The sequence below is a fragment of the Microcaecilia unicolor genome, chromosome 11 (assembly GCF_901765095.1).
Source record: "Microcaecilia unicolor chromosome 11, aMicUni1.1, whole genome shotgun sequence".
Taxonomy (NCBI): domain Eukaryota; kingdom Metazoa; phylum Chordata; class Amphibia; order Gymnophiona; family Siphonopidae; genus Microcaecilia; species Microcaecilia unicolor.
The window spans coordinates 60,596,327-60,622,512 of NC_044041.1; the positions used below are offsets into that span (position 1 = coordinate 60,596,327).

General features: G+C 42.7%; 1 protein-coding gene across 1 annotated transcript in view; it reads left to right on the top strand.

Annotated features, from left to right (window-relative positions):
• Positions 1 to 18,719: 18,719 nt before the first annotated feature.
• The window catches only part of GGT5 (gamma-glutamyltransferase 5), a 107,565-nt gene continuing 100,098 nt past the window's right edge, over positions 18,720 to 26,186 (top strand). Inside the window, exon 1 of the mRNA XM_030218115.1 lies at positions 18,720 to 19,121. Within this exon, the coding sequence (XP_030073975.1) occupies positions 18,955 to 19,121 (167 nt within the window). The 5' untranslated portion in view covers positions 18,720 to 18,954. The remainder of the gene's footprint in view (positions 19,122 to 26,186) is intronic.

A 26,186-nucleotide genomic window follows, 5' to 3' on the forward strand; every position in this document is an offset into this window, starting at 1 on the left:
GTCTCTTCTCCAAGCTGAAAAGCCCTAGCCTCCCCTTTATCATTTTCATTGCCCTTCTCTGTACATTTCTAATTTCACTATATCTTTTTTGAGACGCAGTGATCACAATTGCAGCGATACAAGGTTATTATAATGTCCTTAGTTTTGTTTTCCATTCCTTTCCTAATAATACCTAACATTCTATTTGCTTTTTTAGCTGCACACTGAGCAGAGGGTTTCAATGTATCATCAACGATGACACCTACATCCTTTTCCTGGGCAGTGACTCCTAATGTGGAACATTGCATCACATAGCTATTCCTCTTTCCCACATTCATCGCTTTGCACTTGCTCACATTAAATGTCATCTGCCATTTGGATGCCCAGTCTCATAATGTCCTCTTGCAATTTTTAACAATTCTCTTTGATTTAAGAACTTTGAATAACTTTGTAAAAGACCCCCCTAGTGAGCTAATTAAATTTGCTGATGACACAAAGGCGAGGTAGCATTTTTAGTGCGTGCTAATGATTAGCGCACACTAAATGCTAGAGATGGCCATAGGAATATATAAGCATCTCTGGTGTTTAGTGCACATTTATTTTTAATGAGTGCTAAAAAACACTAATGTGCCTTTGTAACAGGACCACTAGTTATTCCCATCTCTAGAGCATTCATAAATATGTTAAAAGCATACAGACTCAGGAGTAACCTAAGAAAATAGGTCTTCACAGAAAGGGTGGGCAATTTGTGGAATGAACTTCTGGTGGAGAAGAAGTCTGTATCTGAATTCAAAAAACCTTGGAACAAGTATATATGTTTTCTAAGGGAGAGGAAAGGATCAGGAGTGTAGCCAGACCTGTTATTTTGGATGGGCCCACAGTTAAGTTGGGTGGACCTTCCCAAACTACCTCCCCCTTTTATCCTACATCTTGCTCCCTCTCCTCCGTCCCCAGATCTGGCATTTGCCGCCTCCACAGCCACAACCACCCGCCCGTTCCCCATCCCCATGTGCCTCAGCTACTTCATGGGTGGCGGCTGTGACATGCATCCACTACCTACACCGGCTCTGCAGACTTTCCTCTGCTGCGTTCCACACTCACTGACGTTGCTTCCTGCTTCTCTCTGTTGGGATGCAGTAGAGGGAAGCCTGCAGGGCATGTGTAGGCAGTGGATGTGTGTTGCTCACCATGAGGTAAGGTATACCAGAAAGGGGGAGGTTTAGAAAGAGGGGGGATTTGCCAGGCCATGGGTGGTGAGTGAACAAAGGAGCAAGCGTCAGATCTGGATGTCTCAATGTAATTATATGATTTAGCGGAAGGTAAACAGAGCTGATGGGACTTCTCAGATCTTAGTGCTCATTTTGGTTTATATGATTGCAGGGTATTTTGAAAATAGGCTGGAACATTCCCAAATATATGTTGATGAGTCAATACAAGAGTCTTGAATTGAACTCTGTATGTTACTGGGAGCCAGTGCAATATTTTTAATGTTGGATGATCTGCAGTGCTTGGATTCGGGATGATGATATTCCCAGAAACAGAGAGTTACAATAATCAATCTTTGTCAGTACCAAGCTCTCTACAATTGTCCAAAAATCAAAAACGTTACCATACCTTTCAGCTTGCTCAACAAGTGAAGTTGAAAAAAAGAGGCAAAAATCACATGGTCTATATGTTTTTGTATTGTCAGATTGTTATCTAGGAAAACTCCCAAACTATAGACAAAGGGCTTCATAATCACTTTTTCCACCCTAATATTCAAACATTTCTGGTAGAGATGAGTCCAGAGTCCTACCTACATACATTATTTCTGTCTTTGCAACATTTAAAGACATCTTAGCCTGTCTCATCCAATCAACAATTTTGTCAAAAAACATTTTTCAGTTGTACAGTTAGGTCCTGATCAAGTTTGTTAACAGGGATAATGAATTTTACATCATCTACATATATTCTATATGATATGTTTAAGTCTTGGAAAACAGCCTCTAGAGGAGCCATAAATAAGTTAAACAGTACTGCCGAGAGGGTTGAACCTTGAGGTACACAACATGTCTTCTTGTCCATCAGTGCCAGAATCTGACAACTTGTTGAGTAGGAGCTGATGGTCAATGCTGATGCAATATCGAGTGTGACAATGCAGAAATAAATGTTCTTGTCCATTCCAATCCTTAATTCATCCAGCATTGATAGCAGCAGAAATTCCACACTATGGTTTGGTCAAAAGCTATATTGAAAATCATTTAACAAATTATTTTCTTCTACAAACTCCATTAGTTGGTGTAACACAGTTTTCTCAATAATTTTTGCTATCAATGGTATGACTGAAATTGGTCTGTAATTGTTCATTATGCTTAAATCAAGCAATGATTTTTTTTAGTAATGGTTTAGCCGTCACCTCTTTAAGCGAGTCCACCAATACACCATCCTGCAGAGATTTATTCACTAGATTTTTCAGAAAGGGAACAATTATCTCTGGCATTGATCTGAATACTATTGAAGAGCAAGGATCTATCTGAACTCTGGTGGGCGATAGGCTCTTCACCAGTTTCTCTATCATGTTGTCATCCACCTTGTGGAATGAATTCCAAGTATTATCCACTATTTCTTCATTTGATGCGGGCATAACTAGATTATCAGATTCTGACATTTTGGTATTAAGTTTCTGATGTAGCCAGATTGCATAATCCTGAGGCTCAACATTTTGTGCCAACTCATCTTTCCTTCCCTCAATTAAGTAGTTCACTGTATGAAATAATTTTCTGGGTTTGTTTAGGGAAGCTTCAAACTTATCTTTGAAGTACATATTCCTTTCTTCTTCCCATAATTGCTTACATTCAACTATTTTAATCTTATATATCTCTAGGTTATTGTTGTTTTTTGTTTTTTTCTATATCCTCTCTGCCGCTCTTAGGTCTTTTCTTGCTTGTTTTAGTGTTGGTGTGAACCAACAACAGCTCTCTCCAGAGCTCTTAACTTTTACCGTCTTTTTTGGTGCAACTTGATCTAAGGCATCTGTTACTGATTTTGTACATCGATCAACTATATTATTTTGACTCTTGTCTGTGTTGACTAAGAATTTATCTGCTAGACAGGCCAGTGGCGTACCGAGGGCGGGGCGATGGAGGCGGTCCGCCCCAGGTGAACGCTGCTGGAGGGGTACAGAGAGCAGCAGCATGTCTGTCGGCTCCACTGATTCTCTGCTCCCTCTGCCCGGAATAGGTTACTTCCTGTTCCGGGGCAGAGGGAGCAGGGAACCAGCAGAACCGACAGCCGTGCGGCTGCTCCCAGCAGGTAAGAATGCACCTGGGGGGGGGGGGCTTGGGTAATATGCCAGGGGGGTTGATGCACCGGGGGGGGGGGGGGGCAGACGCCACTGCACCCAGTGGGGGGGATGCACAGCGGCGATCCGCCCCGGGTGGCAGCCGACCAAGGATCGTCACTGAGATAGGCTTTTAGGTCTGCAAGCTCGAAGTCGGACCTTGTCTGTAACATTTTGACTTCTCTGTCTTTTTTACTCTTTAAATCTTTCATTGAGAATTCGAACATTACTAAAACATGATCATACCATGCAATTTCTTGAACGATAGGGGATACCATCAAGGATTGAGATAAAGCAGGTGGTAAGTATGCTAGATCTAACATGTGACCTGCTGACTGTGTAGAGTCTTTCATGATTTGTCTAAATTGAAATTGCTCTAATATTAGTTTCTATGATCTTTGTTGTGGCATTAACTCATCGATAGACAGTTCACCTGGTACATTAAAGTCACCTGATATGCATACCTTCTGGAGATCAATTGGTAAAGTTGATAGAAATTCTAAGACTGGTGAACAGGGGTTATTTTTCCTGGAGGACATTGTTTTTTTGCACTATATTTGAGTTTGTGTATAGGTCATATGTATACCAGTAAGTTGAGCAGGGAATTTTGTTTTTTGTTTTATGATAATTTGCCCTGCTTCCTCTGTGGATTGTGTATTTTGGATTTGCTTTAGCTATAGCTGGGGGGGGGGGGGGGGGGGGGGGGGTTGAACTGTTGCCTGCCACCTGGGAATGGTGAAATCTAACTCAACAGCAATCTACATATAAATTCAGCCACAGGAAACTATCAGAGGTTCCAATAGTGACTAAAATGTTCTTTCTTATAGCTAAAGACATTGTCCCATGGGACATGGTCAGTAGTGACTAACCAGCTAGTAACAGTCAGGTCCTGGATAGATACACAGAACCTCTTCAGCTAATATAATAAAAAGGGTAGGTCTTCGAAACAACACTCCTCTTCATACCTCCTTTCTCATCTCAACCCTCACATCCCACCATCTTCTCTCACACCCTCACCAGCAATCCCACCACCACCACCCTTTCTCATACCCCTCCCCAGTGGTCCCATTACATTTTCTCACACCCTCCTCAATGATCCCTCCACACACTCTCACACCCCTCCCCAATGATCCCACCATTCTCTCTCACATCCCTCCCCAGTCATCCCATAATCATCTTTCATACCCTATCCAGTGATCTCATGACCCTCTTTCACACCCTTCCCAGTAATCCCACTATCCTCTCTCATGCACCCAGTAATCCTACCATCCTTTCTCACACTATTCCCAATGATCCTATCAACCTATCATCCCACCATCTTCTCTTAACAACTCCTGTGAACCCTCCACCCTCTTTCACACCCCTCCCTGATGATCCCACCACCTCTCTCATATCCTCTCCATTAGTTCCACCATGCTCTTTCTCTTGCTCTCTCCAAAAGATTACTTGTGACTTCAGAGCCCAAGCTATTTGTTAGGGAGAATTTATTATTTGCTTTCTAACCTTTCTATAAAGTGTTATTTTCATTACTCATGCCAGCTAAGTCATTTTCCCATAAACTGCAGTCCTTGGATGAGACTTTGTTCACTCCACTGGTATAAGCAATCAGATCCTTAAGGAATAGTAGAGTGTGCGGGAGAAGAAAAATGTTCTTGCATTTATTATAAAAAGTTTTGCAACAAATGATTTGTTCCAGCTTCACTGACTTTGAGAACCTTTGCCAAGGCCGCACTGAGGGGGAGCGGTGCAGAATAAGGCAAGAACACACATGTTTTTCTCTCAATAGCAGTGATCATGAGGTGTTTTTCTCTTCATGTCTTTGGCTGCAGCCTGTGGACTACATACAGGGTGACCAACAGGCAGCAAATGTGACGTGTCTAGTTTGTTCTTAAATTTGATGTTTCACTTAGGAAAAGAAGAATGAACAATTTGCAAAATAGCATAGTAATGTTTAAGAGAAAAATTAACAAACAGGAAACCAGCTGGAAGTGCACAGAGGAGTGAATCTCAGTATACTCAGCTCTGCATAAGATAGCAAAGGGAAAATGTATATTTGTAGAAAGGCTAGGTTGTCAGTAGAAAAAAATAAATTTCAGGAGTTGGCATCTCTGGTTAATACAGCTAATAAAAGAACGAAGGAGTCAGTGGTGTAGCCAAGGGTGGGCCCGGGTGGGCCCAGGCCCACCCAATTTGACTCAGGCCCACCCAGTAGCAGCACACCTATGATGTTGCTGGCAGGGATCCCCAAGCCCCACCAGCTGAAAACTCCCAATAACTGTCCCTCCTGAATACCTTGTAAATAGAAGATCTTGGCCTGCAGCGAGCAGCGACTGACACATACTGTTCACACCAGCCCCACAGCCTCCCCTTTGATGTATTCCTGCCTAAGTGGAAACAGGAAGTTGCATCAGAGAGAAGGCTGTGGAGCCAACATGAGCAGTGCGTATTAGTTGCTGTTCACTGCCGGTGAAAATCTGATATTTAAAAGGTATGCAGGGAAGGGGTGATGTTTGAGAGACCATATTGCATGCAGGCGAGAGAGGGAGAGACCAAATCACTCGTGGGACAGAGTGTTCTGCCCACCTATCTTGGGCCCAGGCCTACCCAAAATTGGGTGTCTGGCTACACCCTTGGAAGGAGTGTTAACCCTCAAAGCTAGAGAAAGCATCAATAGCAAGGGGTCCAAAGCTGTTAGTCAGATACCCAAACATTGCTGCTCTGCTATAGTGAAAGCCCTTCTTGCAGCTCCCAGAGGTGATCTAAGCGTATCCTCAGGATTCCTTGGCTTCAAAAGACATTTACCCCCCCCCCCCCGTTTACTAAGTCATGCTAGTGGCTGCCATGCGTTAATGCCAACATAGTGCATTCAATTTGAATGGACTGTGTCAGCATTGCTACGCGGCTTAGTAAACAGGGGGTTTAAATTTTTATTTCGTCATTAAAAAATATGGCGTCGATATTCAATGTGATATAACCTGCTGGCTGGTAAATAAATCCTAATAAATAAATAAACAATTGGTCATTTTAAGTGGCACTTCCAGTTAGTGCTGCTGAAAATGACTGGTTAGCACTAAAAGTGAAGCTGGCTATTTTAGAAATGGAATTGGCAGTTAGCCGGTTAAGTACCAATAGTCAGCACTTAACCGGCCAAGGTCACCCCATAACTAAGACCATATAAAAGTCAGTCCTATCTTTATGTGGTGCCCCATAGCCTGTTAATTGCTGAATATTGCAGCCGGCTCTGCAAACATAGTAACATAGTAAATGCTAGCAAAGACCTGCTCAGTCCATTCAGTCTACCCAATAAGGTGGCCAGTTGAATTTGGCACTCTGCACAAGTTCCATTTCTTCATCATTAAACACTGGTTTATGTGTAGGGGCATTTTCAAAAGAACGTCCAAGTCAGAATTGAAACGTCCTGCTTATAACCTTCAAAAAAATGTCCATCTCAGCCATTTTCAAACAGGAAAACCTTCAGGATTTCCTGTTTGAAAATACATGAGAAGGACATTCTTGTGCTGAAGATGTCCAAAATGAACAGCCATTTTCCAAAATGAAACGTCCACAAAACATGAGCACCAAAAAAGCAGGCACAAAAATAACTGTCTGGCATAATTTGAACAAAAATAGCTACACAGACATCCCTGCAGAGCAGAGGAGCAGCCTAGTGGTCAGTGCAATGGACTTTAAACAACAGGACCCAAGTACAAATCCAACTTTAATTCCTTTGTATGCTATTGTGGAGTGGAGTGGAGGAGTGGCCTAGTGGTTAAAGCACCAGTCTTGACATCCAGAGGTGGCCAGTTCCAATCCCACTGCTGCTCCTTGTGATCTTGGGCAAGTCACTTAACCCTCCATTGCCTCAGGTACAAACTTAGATTGTGAGCCCTCCTGGGACAGAGAAATATCCAGTGTATCTGAATGTAAGTCACCTTGAGCTACTACTGAAAAAGGTGTGAGCAAAATCCAAATAAATAAATAAATATTGTGAGCCCTCCAGAAACAGACAAAATCCTACTGTACCTAAAGATTCACCACTACAACAGCCATCAGGTGTCAGTTGTCATATAAATTCAGAGACAGTAGGTATTTCTGTGTTCCGGGAGGGCTCACATATTTGTACAGAAATAACAGAGTTAAATTGGGAGTTATACCTGGGCCCTGTTGTTCAAAGCTCACTGTACTGACCATTAGGTTACTCCTAATGGTCTGCCCAACAAGATAAACTCATATGCACTACTTTATATGAATAAGGCTGACTTACTTGTTCACTTTGGCATCTTGTTGCTCAGTGTCTTCACCATCCACCACTCCTTTTTCTGTGTCGTGGCAACACCAACTCTTTTACCATACATCAGTGATAAAGCAAGCTGGGGAGCTGTCACAGAGCCTGGAAGGGCGCACTGCAGATTTTGGCAGGGTTCTTGTATGATTGTAGTAGGCACACCCACTCATACCCCTGAAGGAGCTTGAGCAATGCAGGAGTCCAGCCTGGCTACACCCCTGTGACTAGAAGCTGCCAATACAAGAGAGTCTGAACAGAAAGGGGCGCTGCCGGTGGTTGGGAGGCAGGGCTGGTACTGGGCAGACTTCTACAGTCTGTGCCCTGAAAATGGTACATACAAATCAAGGTCAGGTATGCATATAAAGTAGTGCATATGAGTTTATCTTGTTGGGCAGACTGGATGGACCATACAGGTCTTTTTCTGCCGTCACCTACTATGTTACTATCCGCCTTATAATCGAAAGAGAAAGACGCCCATATTGCGACCCAAATCAGGAGATGGGCGTCCGTTTCCCATGGGCGCCCAAATCGGTATAATCGAAACCCGATTTTTGGCGTCCTCAACTGCAGTCCGTCACAGAGACGAACAAAGATCACTGGGGCGTGTCGGAGGCGTGGTAAAGGCGGGACTGGGGCATGGTTATCAGCCAAGGAGAGATGGGCGCCTTTAGCTGATAATCGAAACAAGAAGGGCGTTTTTGATGAGAATTTGGTCCGCTTTATTTGGAACCTCTTTTTTCAGGTCCAAGTCCCAAAAAAGTGCCCCAACTGACCAGATGACCACCGGAGGGAATCGGGGATGACCTCCCCTGACTCTCCCAGTGGTCACTAACCCCCTCCCACCAAAAAAACCCACTTTACAAACTTTTTTTTGCTAGCCTGTATGCCAGCCTCAAATGCCGTACCCACCTCCATGACAGCAGAATGTGTTCTATCCTCTGACAGCCTTTCCCTTGTTCTGATGTGGGTCTCGGGTGAGTGTGACACCTTTTCTGTTAAGGGCACTGCAGAGTCACATCAACAATGCATTGTGGTGGGTGTAGGGTATTGGGCTCCATGATTCCACTAGCTTGTGTTAAATGCTCACGATGTTGGTAGTTGGTAGGCTCTACTCCCATGGTGCTTACTGGGTCAGAGTGTGCCCTGTTTTGTTTCCAGTAGTCCATGAGGTAGTGGCCATTTGTGTAAGACACTTTTAGATCCCTTTCATGTGTTAGCCACGTTACAGCACTTGGTTCTTACCTTGAATGTTGCTGAAAGAGGGCATTGTATACCATTCTGCCAGCTCGGACCTACTGCTAATCTCAGTACCAGCGAGACTCGTTGCCAGTGGGGCACAACCTCTGATCTGCAGTTAACTGTGAGTAAAGGTGCTTATTCAAATAAAGGATGTTTTCAGCGAGATTAGTCTTCAGGTGTCAACTGCTGTGCCAAGGTTATACACCAGCAAGAAGTCCTGTCCCTGAAGCACTTTTAGTGGGTACTGCAGTGCACTTCTGGCAGGCAGACCCAGGCCCACCCCCCCACCCGCAACACTTGTGGTGGTAAATGGGAGGCCTCTAAAACTCACTGTACCCCTTCACCTCTAAGAGCTATGGTAGTGTTGTACATTTGTCCCTCCCACGACCAAATGGCTTGGATTGGGACGTTTCTGAGCTGGGTGTTTTTAGTTTCCATTATCGCAAAAAAAAAAAAACCTGCCCATCACAGAACGGACCACATCCATGCCATTTGGTCCGTCCAAACCGTATTTTCGAAACGAAAGATGGACGCCCATCTTTTTCGATAATACGGTCTGTCCCGCCTCTTCACATACCCGTTTTCGGACATAGACGCCCATGGAGATGGGCGTTCACATTCGATTATGCCCCTCTACGTCCTTATACTTGCTTACAGCTCTATTTGGAATGGCCATAATACCTGAAGCTGTCATAGCGCCTGGTATCTACTGTTGCTTTCACTTCTTAGGGATAGGGTTGGGAAGGGATCAGTAACTACTAGGGTTTTCATGAGGGGCTATGCCTTCATCTCTCCAGTGGTCAGCTGCTCAATCGGGGCACCTTTTTGTACCCTGGACATGACTGAAACAGGTCTAGATAAAAATGTCCTTCATTTTTGCTTTGGATATTTCTTCCTTTCCAATAATCGCTGAAAGATGTTATTTTGGGCCTGCCCTAGTCCTACCCCAAAACCACTTCCAACATGCCCCCTTGCTATTATTTATTTATTGCATTTGTATCCCACATTTTCCCACCTATTTGCAGGCTCAATGTGGCTTACAGAGTTTGGTTATGACATAATCATTCCATGATAACAGATACAATTAGTAATGTACAAAGATTAAGTTTGGATTAACTGCAGTATAAACTGTCCAAATTCTGCTTTTTGAAAATTGTGATTTGGATGTTTTTGGCAGATGGACTTTTTGGCCATTTGGAGGTTGATTTATTTATTTAAAAATGTTCTATTCTGCACAGTTCTACAACTCTCGGTGGATCATAGCATAACATAAGTAATATCATTTTAAAAGAAGACATACACACACACATGAAATAAAATATTCTTGACTAGAACAAATCCATCACTAAAACAATAAGGACCTTAATCTCTGTCTCTCCCTGTACAAACCTGAAATTCAATGCTAAAGTCCAGACATGGCCTGGCATTGCATTTCTGGGCATAACCCCAGCGGTGGTCAGCAAAATGCTGAGTTCCGTCAACTGAATATTGACCCCTATTTGTGTATTAGAGGGTAAATGTAAAAGCCCTTCCATTGCGACCGCAGCTAAGAAAGCAAATAGAATGTTAGGTATTATTAGGAAAGGAATGGAAAACAAAAGTAAGGACGTTATAATGCCCTTGTATCACTCCATGGTGCAACCGCACCTCGAATATTGTGTTCAATTCTGGTCACTGCATCTCAAGATATAGTGGAATTAGAAAAGGTACAGAGAAGGGCGATGAAAATGATAGAGGGGATGGGACGACTTCCCTATGAAGAAAGACTGAAGTGGCTAGGACTCTTCAGCTTGGACAAAAGACGGCTGAGGGGAGATATGGTAAAGGTCTATAAAATAATGAATGGAGTGGAATGGGTAGACGTGAATCGCTTGTTAACTCTTTCTAAAAATACTAGGACTAGGGGGCACACAATGAAGCTACAAACTAGTAAATTTAAAACAAATCAGAGAAAACGTTTCTTCACTCACTGTGTAATTAAACTCTGGAATTGTTGCCAGAGAATGTAGTAAAAGCAGTTAGCTTAGCGGGGTTTTAAAAAGGTTTGGATGGCTTCCCAAAGGAAAAGTCTATAGACCATTATTAAAATGGACGTGGAAAATCCATTGCTTATTTCAGTCTTTGGAATAAAAGAACCAGCATACTTTCACTTTCAGAACTGTGTGGGGATAATGTAGTTACAGATCCTAGCACATCTGTTTCTGCAGGTACTTCCTCTGGCCACAACAATGCATGTAGTTTTGAAAATGCAAAGCCACACATATTTCTGCAATTCCCACCCTAACCCCATCCCCAGGAACAACTCTGTTCAATGCAGGTTGTGTTTTTATTCACACACACAGAGTGGGCTGTTTTCAAATAACTCATTCAACACTAGGTTACCCAATGAAACTATCTATAGCTTAGACATGTAGAGGGCAATTCTATAACGTACATCTAAATATAGGTGCCTAGAAGGCACCCGATTAAAGCATATTCTATATAGGAGTGTTGACTTATGATTTGTAGACATTCCGTTGTAATTTTTATTTTAGAATTTTATGTTCTTGTAAAATTGAATGTACTGCTTGTTTTTACTTTCCTATCATTTTATGGATTTCCTTTAGGTATTATGTTTTAGGTATGAATAGTCATTGTAAACCGTTCTGATTGCCTTGCAAGAAAGATGGTATAATAAAACTAATAAACGATAAACAATGCAAGTAGGTGCCTACTTTACTGGCATAAGAGGTTAGTTATATGCCTATAATTTAGGTGTGAGCAATTCTGCCAGCCAGAGAGCTGGTGTAATGCTTGTACCTAAATGCCAGAGATAGATGCAACACACAGTGAGTCCGGAAGTAGTTAAAATGCAAATGTCTTGTTTAGACCAAGGGGTTCCACAGTCTTAAATTAAAAAATTGTCCTCTGCTCCATCCTAATAAGAAATTTGTCCACATCCCCTCCTCTCCATGGGGGAATAAGTTTACATAGGACAAAAAATCCTGTAATCCTCAAACTTATTATGCATTTTGACTGAATGCTCCACCAGTGGTTTTTCTATCATCCTCATATGAATCACACTACAATGTTCAATCACTCTTTTATTAAAAGAGCATTTGGTTTTCCCTATAGAAAACAAAATGCAAGGGCAATAGCAGGCATAAATGACCTTTTCTGTATTACAGTTAGAAAATTGTGGCAATAAGAACAGTTTGCCAGAAACCGAGTGTACAAAAGATCTTATAGCAACATGCACTGAACATACTGTGCATTCACCACATGGGAAATGCCCTCTTAGTGTATCTTTCAATGTCTCATTTCTCCAAAATGCAGATGGCATTAACATATCTTTTAAATTCCTGCTCCTTTTGTAGGCTATTAGTCATTTTTTATCACGGTCTTAATTAAATGTCAGTGTTTACACAAACATTTTATAATATCATTTGACAAATGAATAAACTCAAGGACACATATAATTTTATTATCTGTTTTTCTCTGTTCCTCTGAGTTCTTTCCTATCCTTAAGGCCCGCCTGTTCCTAACAATCATTAATTCAGCCTTCAGGATATCCTTTTCCCTTGAATCTAGATTTAACATCACTCTTAGAAACTATTCTACTATGATAACGCAATCATTTATTCACATCTGTTTTCTGTAAATATCTGTTGTCTTAAAAAGGAATTTGATCTGGTATCCTGGCTGGGTGACTTTTTCCAAGAAAGACGTTTGCATTTTAACTGCTTCTGGACCTGCTGTGTGTTACATCTACTTCTGATGCGGATCTGAAGAGCCTCTTTGTTCTTAGCTAAATGCCAGAGATATCCGCCTACCCCCGGATTCTATATAGCGCGCCTAGCGTTCTGCACCTAAATCCAAGCGGATTCTATAACAGCGCGCGTAAAGTAATTGGCTTAACCAGCAAATCAGTGTTGTTAACAGCACTTAACAAGCAATAACGAGTACTAGTTGGCAATAATCAGAACTTACACACACAAATCGCTAAGCGCATTCTGTAATGCAGTGCCTAAATTTTAATGCGTGCAGGCAAAATAGGGTGTGGCTATAGGCAGGGAAATGGGCATTTTGTGGGAATTCTAAAATGTACGTGTGTAATGATAGACTATCCTGCTTATAATCGAACGAGAAAAACGCCCAGTTCCGACCTAAATCGGGAGATGGACGTTTATCTCACAAAAACGAATAAAGCGGTATAATCGAAAGCCGATTTTTGGACGTTTTCAACTGCACTCCGTCGCGGATGCGGACAAAGTTGATGGGGGCGTGTCAGAGGTGTGGCGAAGGCGGAACTGGGGTGTGGTTATCTGCCGAACAGAGATGGGCGCATTTCACCGATAATGGGAAAAAGTATGCGTTTTTAGCTAGAATTTAGGACACTTTTCCTGGACCCTGTTTTTTCATGAATAAGGCCCCAAAAAGTGCCCTAAATGACCAGATGACCACTGGAAGGGAATCGGGGATGACCTCCCCTGACTCCCCAGTGGTCACTAACCCCCTCCCACCACAAAAAATGAAGTTTCACAACTTTTTATTTTCACCCTCAAATGTCATACCCAGCTCCCTGACAGCAGTATGCAGGTCACTGGAGGAGTTGTTAGGAGGTGCAGTGGACTTCAGGCAGGTGGACCCAGGCCCATCCCCCCTACCTGTTACAATTGTGCTGCTTAATGCTTATTAGTCGTCCAACCCCCCCAAACCCACTGTACCCACATGTAGGTGCCCCCCTTCACCCCTTAGGGCTATAGTAATGGTGTAGACTTGTGGCAGTGGGTTTGAGGGGGATTTGGGGGGCTCAACACACAAGAGAAGGGTGCTATGCACCTGGGAGCTCTTTTACCTTTTTTTTGTTTTTGTTAAAGTGCCCCCTAGGGTGCCCGGTTGATGTCCTGGCATGTGAGGGGGACCAGTGCACTACGAATCCTGGCCCCTCCCACGAACAATGCCTTGGATTTATTCGTTTTTGAGCTGGGCGCTTTCATTTTCCATTATCGCTGAAAAACAAAAACGCCCAGCTCACACATTGTTGAATAAAACATGGGCGTCTATTTTTTCCCAAAATACGGTTCGGTCCACCCCTTCACGGACCCGTTCTTGGAGATAAACGCCCATGGAGATAGGCGTTTTCGTTCAATTATGCCCCTCCAAGACTCAGTGTGCCTACATTTACATGCTGGGATTTACGCCATGTTTTCAATGGTGTAAATGGACATGCATAGTTTTAGGCGCTGGGATATCAATTAAGTGTATTTTGTATACCGTGCCTAAATCTAGGTGCCACTTCTGGGATACTCTTAGGCAGAAATGTTTTCTGTATGGATTTTTTAGGCACCATATATAGAATGTCCTCCTTACCCTAGGGGTCCTTTTACTAAGCCATGGTAAAAAAGTGGCCTGTGGTAGTGTAGGTGCGTGTATTGGGCGTGCGCTGGGCCAGTTTTTACTGTGTCTGCAAAAAAAGGGCTTTTTATTAATGGGAAGGGAAAAGGGCATGCAGTAAAACTGAACTGGCGCACTTCCAAAACCAGCCTGAGCCCTTAATGCCACCCATTGAATCTAGTGGTAAGGGCTCATGCCAACCAGGGGCGTATCTGCGTGGGGCCACGGGGGCCTGGGCCCCTGCAGATTTCACCCTGGACCCCCCTGCCACCGTCACCTACCTTTACTGGCGGGGGACCCAAACCCCCGCCAGCCGAGGTCTGCTTCCTCCTGCCGCTGCCTTTAAAAATATTCCTTCGGCTGGCAGGGGATCCAACCCCCACCAGCCGAGCCGAGGTCTTTTAAAGTTCTTTTTAGTCCTCTGGAATCCGTGCTGTTCAAAGCTGCTCCTTTCGGAGTCTGACGTCGCTGCACGTTGTACGTGCAGGAGACGTCCTGCACGTACAAGGGAAGGGTGCTATGCACCTGGCAGCTACTTCAATGTTCCCAGTTGGTGCCCTGCCATGTGAGGGGGACCAGTGCACTATGAATCCTGGCCCCTCCCACGACCCAATGCCTTGGATTTGTTCGTTTTTGAGCTGGGCGCCTTCGGTTTCCATTATCGCTGAAAACCAATAGCGCCCAGCTCAAAAACGCCCAAATCCTAGGCATTTGCCCCGCATAACCCGTATTATCGAAAAAAGATGGGCTCCCATCTTTTTTCAAAAATACGGTTTGTCCCGCCCCTTCGCATGGCCGCCCATGGAGATGGGCACCCACTTTTAATTATGCCCCTCCACGTAACTTCATGGAGTATCCCCTAGTCATTGTCCTTTTTGAAAGTGTAAACAATTGATTCACATTTACCTGTCCTTCTCCATTCACTATTTTATAGACAGAGAGTATCCCGTGCTTGAGGTGTCATCCCCCTTTCCTCAGGAGAGCTAGATTTCCTGCCTGCTTGCCACTGATGGCTCCACCAGTTCTGAATGGTGAACTATGCCACTCCTGCCATGCCTTTAGGTTTAGTTTGCTAATACCCTTGTGCTTTTGTGGTCTGGAGCAGTGGTTTTCAACTCAGTCCTCAGGGCTACCTGGCCAGTCGGGTCTTCGGGATATCCACAATGAATATGCATGAGAGAGAAAGCTAAAAGCCCACCTTTTTGATGCTGCTTTTAACTCCTAACCCTTATTCACTTGTTCAGAACCCTTATTTTATCATCCTCTCTTTAATATTCCCTTATCTCTTATTTGTCCTGTTTGTCTGGCCTAATTAGATTGTAAGCTCTGTTGAGCAGGGACTGTCTCTTCATGTTCAAGTGTACAGCGCTTCGTACGTCTAGTAGCGCTATAGAAATGATAAGTAGTAGTAGATCATATCACCCCTCAGCTGTCTCTTCTCCAAGCTGAAGAGCCCTAATAACCTCTTCAGCCTTTCCTCCTTCTATCTTAAGCACATTCCACTGCACACCCACCTGTCAAATCCATGCTGTGCCAGATATGTCTAAATTTACAGAATATGAAGAAGGAACAAGATGTTCTAATGGTGTGAGTTGCATTAAGATCTGATGACCCCCCCCCCCCCCCCCAAAAAAAAAAAATATAATGTCATATTGTTGTGGATTTTGTAGTTGAGTTTCCTGCTGCAATATCAATGTTTGGGACACTTGATGTACTTTAGTTATATTTACAGAACAGCACCTAGGTGGAATTTGAGCATTTATGTAGATTTAAGCTTACATCTTGTTCCCGGAGAGTTTACAACCTAAGCTTGTACCTGAGGAAATGGAGGGTCAAGGAGAAGCCAGATCTGAACTGCGCTTTCCTGGTGGTCAGCTCAGTGCTCTAAGCACCCCACATACACATATATATACAGTTAGTCCAAACATTTACGTGTGTTATCCACTCATAAATGCTAGCTCTCACTTTACAGAACTAGGGGTCCTTTAACCAAGCAAAGTAAACGGTTTACTTTGCTGGTGCAGCGCTTTATGTCTGTTCTTTTTAAGGGCTTTGAAGCTCTCTGCGTCGATTTTGTACTTTTAAGCATTTTGACCGCTGAGGAAGGCTTGTTGCAGAAACACAGACCATGTAGGGTCCCAATAAACTTGTTTTGACACTCTTACTTCCTGTTTGGGCTGGTCATTTGGACTTTATTTTGCTTACACCTTGTGTGTTGTGCTGTGTTTTACTGCATCTAGGAAAAAAGGGCCTTTTTTAAGGGGCCGGAAAATGGAGGTGCACTAAAATTGAGTTTGTTTGTTTGGAGAAGATGACTTCATAATATGTTTTTGGATGGCTCTAACCCAAGTCCCTGAGGAAAGATTTTCTGAAACCCGCGGTGTCGGGCGTTTTCAGGGGAAGCCATCTGATGGGTCGAAAAACAGTGACCTGAGAAATATGAAGCTCTCTTGCCGATATCATTTTCTAAGATAAGTTCACGCTTTGATTCATTTAGTGTATTGGTAGCACTTATCACACAGGCAATAGCACAAATTTAAAAAAAAAAATAAGAGTGGCCCAATGGAAGAAGTGCTATACCACTCGGCATGAGATGTATTGCCTGAAAAAGTGGGTATTTGTCTGAGGGCACTCTTCAACATTAAAAAGTATTTATTTATCTAACATAAGAAGATATTGGAAATTTTCAGTTTTGGTGATCTATGCTTATGTAACAGCAATTTGTCCTGGTTCTAGTTTATGAACTAAAATTGAAACCAGCATACGTTCATTTTCGGCCTGAGACCTTACCACCACCCATTGAACTAGCGGTAAGGGCTCATGAGCTACATGCCCAGTCAGCACACGTCAACTGCCAATCAATGCCAGAAATGTCACTCGCAGTAGGAACTCCATTGCCCCATGTAAGCAACATTGAGCCTGCCATGAGTGGGAAAGCGCAGGGTAGAAATGTAACAAAAATAAACAAATAAAATAAAAAATGTATTTGTCCAGGCATTATGGGCTCATGCCAAATCTGAAACTACTGCCAGGGGGTGCACTAGCCTGGCGGTAGTCTTGTTTTGGCGCACACCGCAGGTGTGTAGAGCCTACCGCACCTTGTAAAAGAGTCCCTTAGTTTTGTATAGGGCAGTGGTTCCCAAACCTGGTCCTGCAGGCACCCCAGCCAGTCAGGTTTTCCGGATATCTGCAATGAATATTCATTTATTTACTTCACTGTAATCACTATAATTTTGTTCCAAATTGTATTAATGTCACAACAATTCAATCTTGATTTCTAGTATAATATATTTCAACCTTACTTTCAATATACCCACACTTACTCACAAGCTATGTGCATTGACTGTACATTTTCTTGACCTCTTTTCAAATACTAACGCTCTACAATTTTAAATTCAAATCCTGCTATTGACTCTCCATACACTTTTATGTTATATTCAAAACAGTTCCTGGAGTTGGTGTCTTCCAATCATTAGATTCACTTATTGATGCTATTCCGCAGGTGCTGTTATTTATTAAGGCTCTCTATTTGTTAAAGCTCTCACTTGTTACTCAATCTTATTTTTCGCTGTGCCGCCAATTCCAAAGCTTGTCTTGAAACACAATCTTTGTATTTTCTAATTTCTGTAGTTGTTGCTTTCAATTTTTACGATTTCTAGTCCCCAAATCTTCAATCCTCTTGCGGTGCCTGTTACATCTCTACTTTCGCCTCCCTTCGGAGGTATCCTCTGTCACTCCCTACACAATTGTGTTTTGCTATGTAGTGTCATCAGGGGTAGTGACTTATATATCTTATTGCTATCTCTTTATCCTACAGGCTCGCCCCGGGAGGATCTCTCTTCAGGGATCAGGAGAAAAAATGGCATTGTGACATTAATAAAATTTGGAACAAAATTATAGTGATTACAGTGAAGTAAATAAGTGTATAGGTGTAATCAGAGTGAAATCCAGATAACTCAGGGTAGGGTTAGCAATGAATATTCATGAGATAGATTTGCATGCACTGCCTCCACTGCATGCAAATCTCTCTCATGAATATTCATTGTGGATATCCTGAAAACCCGACAGGGTGGGGTGCCTCCAGGATCAGGTTTGGGAACCACTGGTATAGGGTGTCTGCCTTGGAAAACAGAAGTTCAGGTCTGTGTGTGTAAAACGGTGACAGTATTTTATAAAAGTCTCACTCAATATATGCACTGTTCTGGGGGGAAAAATATCTGTGTATCTGTGCAACACAAATAAAGAATCGAGTGGAGAAAAGGACCTCAGAAATTTCACCTCGCTATGGGAAGGTGTTCATACAGTCATTGGTGAGGGAAAAAAACAAACAAACCTTCCACCAGTCTCTCTCTCTCTTTATATATATAACTAATTCAGTTCACCTCAAAATTTTGGATCTTCGGTCCTGTTCACGCCTTTTGCATTTGGTCGAATGATTACGCCTCCTCAGCGTCTACCAAGCGGCCATTAAACAGTTAAGTTTTCTTTTTGTGGAAAACTGTGTCCTGCCAAAAAAGAGAAAGTAGGATCTCGTGTAGCCTGTCTGTGCGCCCAATGCTGAGTGACACACGCAGCAGAGGCAGCATTTCGGCACCAACTTCCCAAGCAGGGGAGACCACCCCCCGGTGGAGAAAAAGAGAGATAAGAGCAAAACAAGAAAGTCCCTGCAGAGGGATAGAGAGAACAGAGCCCCCGAGGAGATACAAAGATCAGAGGACTCGGGAGAAGAGTGCAGAAATCCCAGTGCAGCCTCAGCATGGCCGTGTCCAGGGGCTGGACGTGCTGTCTAGTGCTGCTGGTCTTGGCGGTGTTGGCCGCGGTGGTGACCCTGGTCGCCCTACTGACCCGCAGGAACATCTGTTCCGGGGGCTTCCCGCACGCGGCTGTGGCTGCGGACTCTGGAGTCTGCTCGGACATCGCTAGGTAGGTGCTAGGATCTCTTATTCTTTTAAAAAGAGGGGCGCAGGTATTAATTACAGCGCCGCCTTCACACACTTAACTTTTCTTCTTTGCAGACAAACTTTAACCAATTTGGTTTTTAGTTTATAGTTTCCAGGTTGTACGTTATTCCTGTGTTTTATTCCTTAGGTAACCTTACAATTGTTGGAACTTTCTCGCCTGCACAGGATCTGATGATTCGCTTTTCAGTTGTCTGTGCTGTGTTCATGTTTTACATGTTTAAGCATGATGCCTGCATGGGATTCTAATAAAGATCTGCTGTTCAGTTGTTCATGCTGTAGTCAGTCTTTATATATTAGTATGATGTCTGCATGGAGCTTTGACAAACACCCACTTTATTTATTTATTTATTTATTTGTTGCATTTGTATCCCACATTTTCCCACCTATTTGCAGGCTCAATGTGGCTTACAATGTTCTGTCATGGCATTTTGAGAGTAGGGGGTGGGGAAGAGGGCCGCTAGACCACCAGGTTGGGGGGGGGGGAGTTGATTTGTGGGCCACCAGGGCTTTACTTGGGGGGGGGGGGGATGCTTTCTGTGTTATAATTCTCTAACATGGTGCCCACTACAGATAATGGTTATGACACTACTCACGCAATTGGGTGAAAGTCCAAGTACATTGAGGCATGATCACTTACACCTGCCCTATAGCCGTGTAACTGCCTGCACCTAGAAGTTAGTATGTATGTGCCTAAAGGATAGATCGGTATAATTTATGCACACACCAGCAAATTGCTTTACCATTAAATCATGGTCCATGCTGTTTGGTCATTTATGCATTAAGGGGTGAATTCTATATATGGCACGGAAAAAAAGCTCTGCTTAAAGTTAGTTGCCTGGGAATCATGCTTAACTATAGGTGCACAATAATAAGCTGAAAGACAATTTCTTGATCGTGCCTCTGCCACAATGTTCTAGGAGGAGGAAAAGACCTCAAATGTCCTTCACTAGGCGGCAAGCATGAAAACTTAATGCCAGCTCATATAGGACTCTGATCATATCACTGGTCAAAAAAAAACTCCTGTTGTTTTTTTTAAATTTTAAATTATTTTAATTTTTCCAATATTTTCTTTCTTTCTTGTCTCTAGTGTTTCCTAGCGAAGGACATTTCAGGTCTTTTCCTCCTTCTAGTAATAAGGGTAACTAGAACATTATGGCAGAGGCACGATCAAGAAATTGTCTTTCAGCTTATTATTGTGTCATTGATAGAAGCTTTTGCTGAATAGAGTCTTTTTATTTTGAATAACTATAGGTGCATCCATTTGCATCATCTGGAACGTGGTGTAAATGTATGAACCTACATTATACGCATGTCCTGTTTATTCTATAACAATGCCTATTCATTTTAGGAACGGCCCCGTCCCACCCTCCTATTTCTGCGCTCCTTTTTTCAGATCACGTGTAAAATTTAGGCATGAATCCCGCACCTAAATTTCTGCATTCATATTCCAATTAAAACTAATTAGTGCCAATAATTAGTTCATTATCCAATTAAAGTGTGCATGCAAATTAGACACGCTCAAATGTGTGTACACAATTACACATCAGTGAAAATTGCCATTTACACTACTTTCTGCTGTGTAAAAGCAGGCAGCTCCTCCTAGAATTACCCCCGTTTGTATCTTTGTGACAACTAGTAATAACCAAGAAATGACACTACTCTGAGCAACTATGGACGTTTTATTTCCTTCTCTAAAACCCAGAACTAGATCTCAGTATCATCCTTCCATGGCATTTCAGATTTCTTCACATCTTCACTTTGTCGTTAAAAGTGTATCTGTTTCTGATAAAGCCCTGGAGAGGGAGACCAGTGAGTAAATAATTAGTTTTATGCAATATGCAACAGCTCTTGGCTTCCTAACCACCACTTGTTTCTAGACTTTCAAAAGTGAAATAATCCTTGAATGTTGTGTAAGAAGAAGCTAAAACCAGGATCTGCCCCTTCTGAATAATGATTGTCAGCTGACTTTGGGTCTTTAAGCATTCTGGGATATTTTCTCTTACTACTCATCCTAGGCTGAGGAAGGTGAGTGAGAAAAACAGAAGCGGCAGTGGGTTTAGAGGATTAATGTTAATTATTGCAGTAAAGCCTCTGGAAGTTTTAGTCAGTAGTAGTGGTTAAAATTCCACCCAAACAGTGGGGGGGGGGGGGGGGGGGGGGGGGGGGGGGGGGGGGGGGGGGGGGGGGGGGGCTTGTAATCTCTCCTCTGTCATCTGTTCTGAGGTGAGTCCTTCCTGCTCTGGGGCTCTTCATTTGAACTTATGCCACTGCTCACAAGAGTCATTTTCACACAAAAGGCACCTGGTAGAAATTAAATGAAATGTCTCTCTACTTTGTATCACTTTGGCTGTGCTGTACAAAGTGCTGAGACACAGAACTGATTGAGGGATGGCCCAAGGGGGATGCAGAAGAATGTGGGGCCATATACAGAAATGCATTGCGGGGTCTCATTTATATAAGTCAGCAGTTACTGAAAACAGGGCAGAAAAGTGGGGCCAAGAATACAGTTGGTCAGTGGTTGGGGCCAGCCCGGAACTGATTCATAGCCAATGCATCTTTCTAGCAAAAAAGGTGCCGCTACTCAATGCTAGGCCACCCTTCAAGGGTGGGGTGATCACTGAGGGATCCACCCCACAATAGCCAGGCCCCCTGCAACCAGTCACAGAACCTATGACAATGCAGAATTGGTGTGTAGAGCCTGAGTTCTTTCATTAATACTTGGGGTCCCTGGGTCAATTTTAGCAGACAATGGAAAAGGTGCCAGTACTCAGTACCCCCAAGTACCCCCAAGTACCCCCACAAAAAAAGCCATGTTCATAGCTGTGCTGCATGGGGTCTACATGTGTGTCCCTGTGATACAGAACTGGTTCATGACTGTGTTGCATGAGGCCCATGTGAGTCTCTATAACACGGAAGCAGTTCATGTCTGTGCTGACCGAAATCCACACATGATTTCTGTAACACAGAACCGGTCCACAGTACTACACAGAATCCATTTATCTGCTATATTAATGATAGGGGAAAATGTTTTACTTTGACAACAGGTAGAATTGTCATGTCAATAAAGTTATTTGTGTCTGACCCAGTTTAACTAGATGTGAAAGGTCAGTGGGGGAGGGAGGAGGTAGTTAGGACTGGAATCTGCTTCACAGGAGTCTGAAATTAATAAGAACAATCTCTCACCAGCTTCACATGGTTGTTTCCTTAAATTAATTCCCAAGATAGATCAGTTCCGGTGCTGTACCAAGGCCTGTGTGAATGCTGCAGCCGCACAGGGTACACATATGGAGGGGCGCAAAAATCACCCCCAGCCCCCCACCTCTCTCATTGGCATTGGTGAAACGGGCAGGATGGAGGACACCAATGGGCTGCAGCTATAGCTTGGTACAGTCCTGCTCCTTCCTCACTTAATCACAGCTATGACCCCTGATCTTAACTCCAGCCCTCATATTTGTTTGTTTCTTTTTTATGTCTTCTCTATCTTGACTAGATGGTAAACGCCAAGGAGCGGACTGTCACTTATGTGTTTCTGTTAAGCATTGCGTACACCTTATAGTTACAAATAATAATGTATTAACACTACACACTGACACAGCATTGTATACACTTTGTAGCACTCTACAAATAACATTAATAAAAATGGTACCTAAAACCCTTTGAGGCATTTAGTTTGAGGAAGAACCACCTCCCCTCCCCCTTCAGGAGAGAGAAGAGACCTGCTTATTCTACCCTCTCACAGATCCCTTCCCCCTTCCGAATGCCCAGGCTGCCAACCTACTTCTAAGAGCAGTAATCTCATGTAGAGCTGAAACAGGGATAAGTGAGATAAGGCTATCATCTATGGACAGGATAGCACAGGATCTTCCTCAGGCTGGGCCCAGGCCACTCTCTCTTCCTGAAGAAGAAAAAAATTGAACTGAGCCAAGGGTCTGGCTTACACAGATATGGACCTCCCTCAAAGGACCAGAAGCTATTACTGGTGCCATCCTCCTGGCTGCTGCTCTTTTCAAATTTATATTGAAGTTTTAAATTTTAGTTTGAGAAAATCCAGTAACCCATCTCCCTGTGCCTGATACTGGCATAAAAACATAAGATCAGACTGAAGACTGACAAAGTCCAGAAGCCCGGCTCCAACAGTGGCCAATCTGGATCACTATAAAGTAACTGTAAGATCTCAAAGAGAGATCTATTCCTGGTTGTTCACTCCCAGAGATAAGCAGTGGCTTTCCCAAGTCTATCTGGTTATTAATGGCTTATGGACTTTTCCTCAAGGAACATGGCTAAATCTCCTTTAACCAGGGCTTTCTATATAGACATGCAGGTTTCTGGAGACAGAAGTGGCAATGGGAGGAGAGACCAGGGCAATATTGTTGTAACTGGCTTTTTGGAAGGGTCACAGTCAATTTTATCTACTAAAGCTACTCTCATTGTCACTTTTTCAGTTTAACCAAATAGGAATTGGGTTTTGAGATTGTATTTCTAGATAAGGATGTTAGTTTTTTAAGTCAAATTGTGAGGATTTTTTCTGATTTATCCAGGGCTACGTAAAGTAGGTGCAAGGCTTTCTTGGCTAAGCACTAATGTTTTCTTCTTCAGGTTTGATGCAAATATTTTATTAAACATGATAAATAACACTTATATTTTTACTGACTCAAATCTATTGCAGAATTTTATTGATGCACAAGTTACTTCTGTTCCATTGGCTCTAGCCTCACCTATTTTATGATGGTCTAGCATTATATATTACAACACTGCAAGCAGCTTCCTTTTCCTTTGTTAATTTCTTTCTTGATGTTGTTACCAACTATCTTTTCTTTTTTCTTAGCTATTTGTGCTATTATAGAATTACATTGTAAATATTCTTTGGTGTTCCTTTTGGAATATTTCTTTGAAGTGTTTATATGAAGCGATGCAACTCTTTTCTCTTAAGCTGATTATGCTTGTTTCATTTCTTAAATGGAAAATAAAATGTAAAAAAAATCTTCAGATATGAATCACCCATCCAAGGGACTAGCTGAAATGGAGAGAAGGCTTGAACATTGCTATCGCAGCCCAGAAGCTATTGAGAATGTGTTAAATATACAGATTCCAAAAATATCAAGCAAAGACAACTACAAGTTGCAAGAACTGGGAGACTCTAGGAGATGGAGGTGGCCATAACTGATTCATATCTCCCAGGGTTCTACGTGAAGATGTCTCGTGGAATAAAGCCAGTCATGAAAAAGCTCACATATGATCTAAGGAAGAAGTGCTGCTCATATGGCACAATGTACAAAAGAGACAAAGGAACTTCCCTCCATTTGCAATCTTCTCAAAGTTTATTCAAGATCTGGTGGACAGGAGAAATGATCTAAGCTTCTCGCTTGATACACCTGAAGTAAACAAGGTCAGCTACCTCCAAAGTGAAAGGCCAATTAAGTAGTATAGCAACACAAGGAAACCCGTATTTGTGCACAAAACAGAAGTGTTGACCACAGCATCTACACCTTTTGACCTTCCCCTATCTAATAATGAAAAAGAGGGCCAAACTGACAGTTTCCGTTGCCCAAGAAACCTCATCCTTTATGAAAATGTCATGGGCTTAGAGAGAAATCCTTGAAAGAACACAAAAAAATCGCTCAAAAATTACAGAAATTTGCTATAAATGCTGTTCTTCATCTGAATCACCTTGCTAAAGATTGTAAAAACTATAAAGAAGTCATCAAGCATATGTATGTGGCAGCAATCTGTATGTCAATACCCTACAACCTGACCGTGTGAAACGTTATACCCCAGAAGCCTTGGCCTTTGAGTCGAGTCACGGTGAGGAGAATGATGAATGAAGGAAAGATACCAGCACCTGAGGTTACTCCAAAATGTACAACAGTGTATAGAGGAAGCTACAATGGGACGTTTAGCCAAAGTGTATCCCAAAGGGCAACCCAGGAGGGCAATAATAAAGTATACAGATAAGTTCTGTGCACAGATATACAAGAAATCCAGTCAGTCCCTGGAGAATTACAAAACAAAAGAAAAACCATTTCGTATAGCTAACACACAATTTATTTAACATGACAAAATTTCCTATATGTCATCACTACAATATTATCCCTCCTATTTCCCCATTACATACTTAGGAGCTAAGTTTACATTATGCAATTAACCAACTGTTAAATTTAGTAGGCACATTAGATACTATGATGTGAGCCTCACAGAACTTCCCAGTGGGCTGCATATTTGACACACCTGCCTTACGGGGTCTTTTACAAAGCCACACTAGCATTTTTAGCTCACGGTAAAAATCAGCTGGCGGTAAACTCAGAGACGCCCATTATATTCCTATGGGCACCTCAGCATTTACCGCCAGCTGATTTTTACCATGAGCTAAAAACACTAGCATGGCTTTGTAAAAGGCCCCCTTAGTGACATGCACTGTGCCCTAGTCTCAGTTACTAACCCTACTGGTCCCTTTCCTTATCTTCTAGCTTTGTGGGTCTTCTAGCCTCCTTCCTGCAAGGCAGATTCTCCTCCTGCTCTGCCCCTCTCATCCATGGAAGCAGACTCTCTTTTCACAGTCATTCACTCACTTTCTTTTTGCCCAACTTCCCAATTTCTTCAGTTTTATTTTCTACATTACTTCATGTCTACTATAAATCAGCCCATTTTTCAGGCATTCCATTTCCACCTCTTTACAATAAAGTTCAAAGATTCTTGTCCTGAGAATGAAAGGCTTAGTTTCAGCTCCCGTATGTAGTAAATAAATTGTTCATACTTAGTTTGCAATAAAATGTTGAAATTCAGAAGGAAAAAAGAGTTTTCCTTGTAGATGTTGGACTATTAAGTTTTATTGTCCAGATCATAATGCATGTGCATGCTTTATGAGACTAGAACAGTGTCTCTGAAAATGTCTTTTTTATGTACTTCTCTGTCTGCCTTAGCATCTCCAAGCTTAGATTCATGCTCTAAGGGACAGCAGCTCTTTGCATCAAGCACACACATACAGCCTCTCACCAACTGGTAGATAGTAATACAAGGGTGAAAGCATGGA